The sequence below is a fragment of the Protopterus annectens genome, chromosome 3.part0 (genome assembly GCF_019279795.1).
Source record: "Protopterus annectens isolate FY-2018-M chromosome 3.part0, PAN1.0, whole genome shotgun sequence".
In the NCBI taxonomy this organism is placed as follows: domain Eukaryota; kingdom Metazoa; phylum Chordata; order Ceratodontiformes; family Protopteridae; genus Protopterus; species Protopterus annectens.
Genome location: NC_056731.1, coordinates 945,513,468 through 945,524,000, shown reverse-complemented (window position 1 = coordinate 945,524,000; position 10,533 = coordinate 945,513,468). Strand labels below are relative to the sequence as shown.

At 41.4% G+C, this 10,533-nt stretch overlaps 1 protein-coding gene across 3 annotated transcripts in view; it reads left to right on the top strand.

The window, feature by feature from the left end:
* The first annotated feature begins 368 nt into the window (after positions 1 to 368).
* The window catches only part of DEK (DEK proto-oncogene), a 1,116,206-nt gene continuing 1,106,041 nt past the window's right edge, over positions 369 to 10,533 (top strand). Inside the window, exon 1 of one of the 3 annotated variants that reach the window (XM_044065276.1) lies at positions 369 to 492. Coding sequence is in view for 1 of the 3 variants with exons in the window: in XM_044065275.1 (XP_043921210.1) it covers positions 758 to 845 (88 nt within the window). In the remaining 2 variants the exon portion in view is untranslated. Of the gene's footprint in view, positions 493 to 582; positions 846 to 10,533 lie in introns of those variants that run through there. The other 2 variants (XM_044065275.1, XM_044065277.1) reach the window with 2 other exon arrangements.

Here is a 10,533-nt window from a genome sequence, read left to right as displayed (position 1 = left end):
TGAAATTATATCCTTCCAAGCTATAACTTTGCGGGTTCACAAATGAAAATATGCAAACTAATAATTGCAGCCACTAGTCACAATATTGATAGGGAAAACAGGGCGAAAATACTAATTTAAAAGTATCACAACGTCACTCATTATATCACACTATTAACCAACAGCCAATTCACTGTTTTCAGCACATACGTTTAAAACTACTGTTTTTTCCCCTCCAAATACTGGAAAAGACAGTCTCCAAAAGCGAACGCGTGTTTATAACCCTACAAACCCCCCAAATCACTGTATACAAGATAAAATAGAAAACAAAATAAAGTGTTACGTTTTTGTGGTATTTGTACTTGATTGGCCGTACAACTCCCGCCTCCTTAACTAACCGCCATTTTGAAAATTCCCATCAATCAGTAGGAGATTGTACTATCTAATGTAGTTGGAATAATTATTGCTTTAAGCTAGGACGTTTCACTACAGTACGTAGCTTTTCTAAATCAGGTAAGAGTGTAATTATGGGTCGTGTTTGTTTCCGTTCACTACAGGTTTTATTTTTAGCACCGTTATGAATGGTCAATTGGCGTGTCTGTCTCAAAATCAGCAGTACTTTAATTTATATATGTTTGTCTATAATTTAATTCATATATGTGTGTTGGCCTATAAAGGCCCATGTGTCCCGAAATGGCAGATATGCTTGACTTGTACTGTTTTAAATGGCTCACTATTTAATGCGTTCTAATGTCTGAGTAAGCGGTTAATTACTACCATGTATTATGATTTCATTTTACAACGGAAACCGATATTGGAGGTGGAAATATCTGTACCTTTCGCGCGCATTTGCCGGCAAGAAGTAAGTAAGTAGACTGTCACCTTGCTTGGTATTGAGAAGGTTTTTTTCGCATAAGTAAAATTCTGAAAATACTCTTTTTTTTTAGGGATTGTTTTTTCATGTGTTGCTTAACCTCTGTCATCACTTGAGATTATCTGTAGTGATTTTAGCGAATGCGAGATTTGTTGGCTCTACACTTGTCTGAATGGGTGTTAAAACACTTGTATATGAAGTATATGTGACTGGTGTAAATACCTCGTGGAAGTTTGGACTGGTGTAAGTAGCTCATGTAAAAGTTAAGCGAAGTAGGAGTGAAACTGTGGCCATAATTAAGACTTCTAGATAAGTGATGTGGGACATTTGTGGTTTAATTTCATAACTTTTTGCTTGAAGGAAGATACAAGCTATTTGGACGCTATCATAAATCTCCCAGTGGTTCAGTTATTTAGTTGGCCGTTCGAATCAGACCCGCAGGCTGTTTTTGGATGGCGACTTGCGATGTTGGTCTGCAGCTGCTAATTCAATAGCTTTGTTTTAGCGTGTAACTTATAGAATATATGGCTATATGTATGCTGTAAAGTGGCTTACTATGGACTGTCGAACCGACCATCACCAAAAAGGGTCGAGTTTACATATTTATGGCTGAGATATTCTAACGTGGCAGTGTCATAACGCGTATAAAAATTCCATATTCTTTACCATTACGGACGACTGGCGTTGGCAAAAGCGCTTCTACTGGATGCACTTTTATGTACATTTCTGGGAGTTGAAACGGTACAGTATTAAGCAATGTCTTTGTTCTTGCGGACGCAGTGGAAGCACTCTTTTAAACTGGGTTTGGGGGTGTACGCGTTCTGAGTATTATTGGCGGTTTTCTGTTCGGGACAACCAGGGTTTATATCTGCTCAGCAAAGATACTGCGCCACTTCTCAACGTGCGATTACGTACTGCTGCATGAAGTGTACACCCCCCCCCATTGAGCGTGCATTTATAGCGACTCGGGATTTGTTTCTAGTGACTGCGCGCAAAGTAACGCGGGTTTGTGTATCTGTGCCTTTCTATTCGGTGATATTGAAGTGTATTAACCCACCAGATGCGCAGTTGTAAGCCCCGCCTGACACATTGCAATGTAATTAATATTCAGCATCTGTGCCGAAAGCAACACAGTCACTTAAATGGGGCATAAAACACGCCGATTCCTGCGCGAACTAAATGGTGGGTTAATACACTTCAATATCGCCTTGATAAATATGCTAGAAGAGAGGATCAAGGATAATAACAGCCGTGTTTGTTACTATGTCTTGGTCGAAACCATGTTGGGAGTTGGGTTGCTTTTGATAAGGTGATCAAGGAGTTGTTGAATAGCGTTGTTTAGGATTTTGGCTAGTGGAGAGAGGATGGCAGTAGGTCGATTAGTTGAAGTCTGTGGAGGGTTCACCTTTGTGCAAGGGGCTCATGTGTGAAGTTATCCAGATAATTGGTATGTATTGCTCAGAGATGGGAGTGATTTTAAATTAGTATAGATATATAGGATAGGAGATTGACTGACTGCTAGTTTTAGAAACTCAAGAGAGTTGATCGACTGCGAGACTGCCGGGTGTTAAGTTTGGTAGTATTTGTTTGAGGCTGGTTGGGCTTAATGAAGGAATTGGAGTCGACACTGGTAGAGGTGGGTATTTTTAGGGGAGAGTTGTGACTGTTGCTTAAGAGGGAAGGTAGTATCTATGTACAATACAATCCGTGGTGTTGAGGATTTTCCTGGTTTGAGGAGGAGTTTGATGCTTTGCCAATTTTTGGGCATCGTTTTAATGCCTTTGCTGGTATGATAGAGATTTTTTTTCCCTTGGCTTTATTTTGGAAGCTTTTCTTGTCTTTATTTTGAGGTGAGGAAGCCTGTTTTTCAGTGCTTTGATTGGACTAGGCCTTATCTTTTGTTTGAGGAGTAGGTCGTTTTGTTAACAAAGGCACTTGTTTTGGCTTGTATACAAATTTTCCTAATAGTAGATAAGTTATTTAGTATGTCCTGGAATGAGATGCTTAAAATGTTATACAGCTAGGTCTAAGTTAAGGTATTTTAAAGGCGACTAGACTAATTGCTGTAGCAGTAAGTTAAAATATAGTAAAAGTTTTCCCTAGTGTGGTCGTGGTTTTATTTTTTAACAATCTCTTCTGTGGTCATTGAATCACTGTTTGGATTAGTCTTGTTCTGCGAGAGAATGCAAGACTCCTTTTATGTTAAAATGAATACGTCTGTTTGCACAACGTTTAGTGCGTTCTGCTGTACCACATAGGGCAAAAATCATGGGAAAGGAGAATATATTTTTCTTGTGGGTTACTCTTGACTATTAATGTAGTAGGGGGCTTGGGTGAGATTTTCTAGGCGATTACATGATGCTTTGGGGAAGGTGTGTGTTGTCCTTTTTTAGTGTCCTCTTCTGCACTGCATACAGTATTTGTGAAGGTCTTGTCTCCTGTACCTGATGTCTTCGAATCACTCCAGAACTTTGGACGGTCCACATAGCCTATGTGGACCTCGACAGGGCCTTCAACACCATCCCCCACTCTGGAATCATAGATACATTTACTATGCTGGGCAGTAATCCTACATCACTCGATGGGTTGCCAACAGGCTTACTGACAGAACCCCTACTGTAAAATTAGCAGACCCCAGATCCATATCCAGACAAGTGGAGTACCCCTGGGTCTAGTCCTGGGACCACTCTTGGCATCTAGTTATCTGCAGTACAGGCCAACAGTAAGGGACTGTGGCTAATAAAGTTTGCACATGACTGCAAACTGGGAGCCATTATTGAATCCCCAAATGATGGGGATATTCTACAAAAGGGCCTTACAGAAACAGATGCTTGGTGCCAGAGCCATGGGCTCAGTCTTAATGCCAAGAAATGTATAGTTATCCCCTTTTGGGGGAAAAAACATGTACCTGTGAATTACCACATAGGTGGCAGTACACTAAACACTGAAAGTGTGATGAGACATGGACAGTGGTCTCGCCTTCAATAACCACATTGCCACAACAATCAGAAAATCCTTCTGTGTGGCACACCATCGCTAAGGACTTATCTAGAAAAAAGGTAACTGTCCCACTGTAGTCATCCCTCATTAGACAATTATAGAATACAATGCCCCATTTGCTATGTACCTCAAGACATCTGCAACAACTGGAAAGGCCACAGAAATAATTCACTAAAAGAATCGTAGGTCTAAAGCAGATGCCCTATGCTGACCGTCAAACAAAAAAAACTCTCTAGCTATACTGTCGCATATTGTTTACTCAAAAGATGATCTCTGCTTAATATAAAAGGCCATGTCAAACCCAGAGCTGTTGGACATGCTACACTTAAAGAAATCCCAATCGCTCAGAGCCACACGCTCCAGGGATCTAAACCTTGTCATAGCAATGAACCAAACATGCTGGGAGGGATAGGTTCCTGTCCCAGAGAGACTCCAGACTCTGGAATAGACTGCCCATACGTGTCGATCAAGAGCGCCTTTTTGGTCCTCCTCAAAAGGAACCTTGACGATTGGATGGGAGATAGGAAATTCACCCTGCTAGACAGGGGTCCAGGGAAGTAAATATTGTGGGAAGAAATGGCCAGGGAATTGTTATGGCTAGGCTTGTATAGGCCCTAGGGCCGGTAGCCTAGTACTAGCCTATGAAGTATCCTGGAACTGCTGTTTGTTTACTACGTCAGCTGCATACCAAACACTCCTTCCTTTTTATTTCTGATTTCTTACTGTGGGTAGGGTGGCTATAAAATATATATTTTGGCTTGTTTTAATTGTGCATCAATCTACTAAGAAGCTGCGAGTGTGTCTATATAACTTTACAGGGGTCTTGTTAATGACAAAGTTTTACTTACACCATCCTGTCTCACCAGCTACCCTCAAAGGAATACAATTAAATGTTTACACAGACTACTGTTGTCACTGTTTCATAATTTGTTCAATCTCTTGCACTTGTGGAGATCCCCAAACTAGTAATGTCAGTAATTGTTTTGCATGAATCCTGCAATCGATTTTTATAAACCCTTCTGGCTCTGTTGTGGGTTTGCTAAAACCTGTATATTTAGTTTGCTATATGACACTCCATGTGATTACTTTAAGTAAAATATGATTCTGTTGCACTATTACCACTGCCTACATGTGTACCTAGTTTGCTCAAAAGCACAGTCATTCATAATCCTAAGATCCCCAAATCACCTACTGTGCAGTAGTTAAAATGTAAACTAAAATACGCTGCTACTTTCCTATAGTATTTGTACTTGATTAAGCGTACAACTTTTGGATATTGGGTGTACAACTTTTGGACATTGTCCACTACCCCACAACAAAACCACAGCAATGAAAAAATAGTAAATGGAAGGGAATGAGTTTCCTGCTTTGTGCAATGGTTTGTTCACAGCTATACCACCTGGCTTCCTTAGAGAAACTTAAGTAAAATTCGTACTTTGCTGATCTTCAGGGATGGTTGTCTTCATGTCTATTCTCACAACTGGTAATTGCCTGGCAGTGTAGTTAGGAGGTTGGAAATTGAACTGTGATTTGGTTGATAAAAGGAATTGGTGTTTGCACTACACAGTAATATAGCAATAACACGCCTGGGTGTGGGTAATGCGGGATTTACCCACGGTTGGTGTGGTTTGCCTTTGGGACCAAACAAAGACAACCGTGGGTAAATCCCACATTACCCACACCCAGGCGTGGGTTATTGCTATTATACTATGCCATTTAAGAAAATAAATAATGGCATTGTATAATGCCTCTGCTGCCCTTTGCAGCTGTCTGGTATCCGCGGCAGTTCTGATGTACTGCGCATGCCTACACAGTACATCAGAGCTGTGGCCAAAAGCAATGGAGAAAGCAAGATCTCCGTTGCTTTTTACTGTTTCGCTATGTTAAATGGGTTTAACATAGCGAGACAGCTTTAAAATATGCAACAGATATGTCCGTTGCTTATTTTAAAGCTGTCTCGCTATGTTAAACCCATTTAACATAGCGAAACGGTAGAGATCTTGTTTTCTCCGTTGCTTTTATTTTTTTAACCTGTCTTGCTATGTTAAATGGGTTTAACATAGCGAGACAGCTTTAAAATAAGCAACGGAGATCTCCGTTGCTTATTGTTAAACCCATCTAACATAGAGAGACAGGTTTTAAAAAAAAAAAAAGCAATGGAGAAAGCAAGATCTCAGTTGCTTTTTACACACCTGACTCTCTGTTAAAGGAGTTTAACATAGCGAGACAGCTTTAAAAAAGGCAGCGGAGATCTCCGTTGCTTTTTTTAAGTGTCGCTGTGTTAAACTCTTAACATAGCGATACGGTGTTTTAAAAGAGACTTATACTAATGGAAAAAGTCCAGGCGACTGGACCTTTTTCCATTAGTATAAGTCAATTTACAATGTGCACGTTTTGGAATATTAATGGGGGGGTCATGGTATAATAGGACATAACCAACCCATGCCCAGTTACTGTTAGTGGGGTAGAAGTAAGCTATGCTAATAAGTAGCATAGCCTCTTTCTGCCTGTTTAAATTTCCCTTTAGTAATCAGCAGTCATACCAGTCTGTCAAGCATGCAGGGTCGAATTTGCAGTATTATCTATCTTGTGCCTGGCTGTTTACCTGTGGTAGGCTGCAAAATTGGAGTGCTTCTCGGACCTGGAGTTACTAAGTTGGTATATTTTGTATAATAAAATTTATTTTTTTTGCACTATTTCTGTAATTATTTTACAGTCCTGTGCCGGATTTATTGGTTGAATTGATCACTGCTTGCACTTGTTAAAATAACCCCATGTATTTGTTACTGCGCTGCTCTTAGGTTGTTGTTTTAGCATTATTCAAAGGCTGTGTTCTGTGAACATATCTCTGGGTTTTACTGCAGGCTTTCTTTCTCTGTTTTGATTGTGGCTCAGATTTTTTTTTCCCCATCCACTTGCCCAGCTGTTGTTAACTTGGCTTTTCAGTTGCCTGCTTGTACTGTACATTTGGTATTGGACACTTGTCCCAGTCCTATCCCATGAGTTCACTTCTGTCTCGTACAATGAGATCACATGGTAAGGCCACACCCCTTAGTTTCTTACCCTTAAATTCTTTTTCCTCCCTTTCAACTAAAAGGAAAGCTTTTCGGTTGCTTTTACTGTATTTCTGTCTTCCTACTTTACTTTAGTTGTTTTGCATTTATTACTGCCTGCTAGTTGACTGTAGTCTCAGCTTTGGTTTAAGGACTTTATCTTCAAGCCTGTTTTACATTTTAAAGTTTGCGTTCTACTCTCTATGGGGAGGAGAGGGTGGCCTCTTCCCTTATGCGCTGGGACTTGCTGGGCGAAGGTTTATTGTGCCTTTCTGGTTAAGCACTTTGGAATCCAGGCAAATTATTTTACATGGGGGAGGGGGGTGGCAGGCAATTGTGTCCTATACCCTTCTAAGCTGGAAATTGCTGCTGTGATTGTAATTGTATGCACTTATTTTTGCTACTTCTGCATTTTATAGCATATGCTTGATTAAGACTTGCTGAATCTAGACTGTTTTGTATCACCTGAGCATTAAATGTTCTTCCATTGCTTCCAACTAACCATAAATGCCTGCTTTTGCTCTTACATTGCACGTTTAACTTGTATTTGCATTCTACTGTCTGCTTGATTTCTCTAAACTTTGTTTTGCTACATTTTACTGTACAGTGCACTACTTCATCTGTAGTGTAGGCCAGTTCCAGGTTTGCTGTTTCTGGGTCTGTTTTGTAACTTCTAAACATCCAAATTCAAGCCATCCTTGTAGGTGAGGGCCCTTCTGCACCCTTGCGGGAGGAGAGTGCTGTCTGGGTCCCATCTTAATTAGGGTGATTTCGATTAGTGCTCAGATGGAGCATCTTTATTAGGTAGGTTGAGTTAAAATGGTTCTCTAAGGCCTGCGTTTACACTTGTCTTGAGTGTAGCGCACCATCATGCAGTGCTGCATAGCAGTGGTCAGTCGGTCGTTTAGACACTCATTTTGCATTTTGCTTGTTAAATTTTTCCTTAGCACTTGGATTGGTACTCTAGAGGTTTTGGCAGCCCTGTCTGCTGTCACTTGGAACACAGAGGTACCAACACACTTCTTGCCCACTAGCCATTCCAAGTCTGATGTCCCTTCCTGACTATACATTTCCATAACACTATAGATGGACAGTTTTCCCAGCCATCTTGGTTGACATGGGCATCCTGAGGCAGTGTAGCAGGTGCCTAGTGTTCAGACAACCCTCTACTTAGTCCACACAAACTCAATATGTGAGATGCAGTTATATTAAGAACATTGAATCCATGCTCACACCAGTTAGCGCATATGACAATGAGCGGGTTGTCAGCATGCACACCTTTCCTCCTATTCCACTGCATACATACGTACGTGGAGGTCCTCGCCAGAAACGTGCTTAAACACCAGAGGCCTCCCAAATGCAAGCACGCTACCCATACTTCCAGTGCAGAACAATACACACTAGCTCATGTGCCAGTGTCTTGCCTGTCAAGCCCTTAAGGCAAACTGCAAAACCAAATCTAGTTGTTTTTAACATTTGTTTACCAGGAAGGTCTGACTTGGAATGAAGTAGATTTTCAGCGGAGTCCTGGGGAGAAACACTCCAGACTCTGGTGATTCCATTGTGAGGCACACGTGCGTCCCTCTCATCAAGCTGAACTTGAAAAATCAAGGTCGGCTGTCAAGATACCAGGATACACCCCCTCACACAGTGTCTCTCAACAGGTACTGGTGTGACTCCGTCATAGTCCATGTTGGTGTGAACGACTTGAGACGTACTGCTGTTCTCTATATGAAGAGATACATGGCTGAGCTCTTAGACTGTGTCTCAGGCATGTATGTCTAGCTTTAAGCGGCATTTTACCTTTACTTAGGATGATGCTTCAATGCAAGCAGAAAATGATTGACTTAGTTTCTGGTGTCATTCTAAGGGGATTCAGTGTGTCAGTCTGGGATGACAATGATTGACAGACCTCTATGCTTTGCTATAGATGGTCTTCATCTGTCACCCCTGGGATTTCTGCTACTGGCTAAGGCTCTTGCCACCCCCATAGTGCCTTTTTTTAGGCAGTGTTTCAAGGATGACTTTTCCAAAGTAAAACTTAATCTAAGAACAACCTCGTAGTTATGGTGCTAAATGCTAGGAGTCTTGATACGAAACTGCACTCACTGGAAGTATTCCTAATCTTGGAAGATGCAGTCACGGAGACTTGGTTCAAGGCTGTGGAGAACACCCCAGCCGTACCAGGTTACACCTCCTTCCACACGTTCAGACCACAAACTGAAGGTGTGAAAGAGAGAGGAGGTAGTGTATCCATTTTCATTAAAGGTAAATATAGCTCCCGATTGGTCAAACAGCATGATTCCCTGGAGAATACTTCCAGTGCATTTAACTGGTAGGACACCTATTCAAGTCATTACAAGCTAGGGGACCTTGCCATGAATCAGGACGTCCACTCTGCATCCAAACACTGTGGTGTTGGGTCACTTTTATTACCCATCCATTATCTGGGTAAATTACTCTTACTCAAACCTACTTCCCCAAAGGTTCCTCAACTTAACTCCAGTGCCTTGGACCATGTGGTTGACACCCCCCACAGGGGCTGCCAAAATCCTGTATGTGGTGCTCCCCATTATGGGGACCACTGTAGCAGCTCCACTGTCAGGGCTTCCCTGGTGAGGTCTGACCATAAATCACTCATTTGAAGTCACTATCACAACTGACAACCCCTCCCCAGCAGCAAGTAAACTAAACTTCTCCATATTGGATTATAACCTCTTATGGGATGGTATAAATAGCTTTTCTGCACCTTCCTCGGATGGAACTGGCAGTGTTGCCGAGGTCTGTGCCAGTCCTTTCCTGTATTCAAGTCTTTGCCAGCTACAGGACACCCACTCTGAATATTCGGATGTATCTTGATATACTCTGGTAGATCCAAACATCATGGTTTTGGATGACTAACTACTCATTTGTTGACTATGTAAATTGCTCGTGATCACGCTCACTTGTCCAAAGGTTCCTTGACTTTGATAAAGAACTAAAAAATCTGTTTTTCCCCGCTCTGTTTTCTAACCTATTTTAACACCTCAGAATCGCTTGTAAACTGCTTTACTTGTAATTTTAGCCTGTTTTCCATAACATGGCTACCAACTGGGCTTGATGTATCAGTGTGATCTTGTTTTCCCTCAACCCCTTCTCTTTCCCATAATGCTTTGTATGACTCATGCCAGACATAAGTAACTGAATTCCCATGCCATTGATATAATGGGATTTGTGAGAGTCACCGTTAACAACTTTACCCTTTGTAAAAGGACTGGTTCTTTTTTTGTCTCTAATAACCTTAATTTGTTTGGTTCAGACCTTGTTTTACTTTAAGAAGTTATCCAGCTACAGCCAGAAAAATAGCTAAATTGGAGGCCTTTGTTCAGGGTTTTCTGTAGTAGCTCGAGGAATTGAGTCGTCGTTCCCCCCCGGCCACACACACACACACACACACACACACACACACACACTACTGCAGAGGTGTTAACACTGTCACTGCACTTAGACCCTTTCAGAATCAATTCCTCTTGGACTACAAAAAAAAAGCCCTGAACAAAGGCCTGCAGTTTAGTTACTTTTGTGGCTGTAACTAGATAACTTCTAGGTGTTTCGTAAAACAAGGTCTGAGCCAAAGAAGGCAAGTGA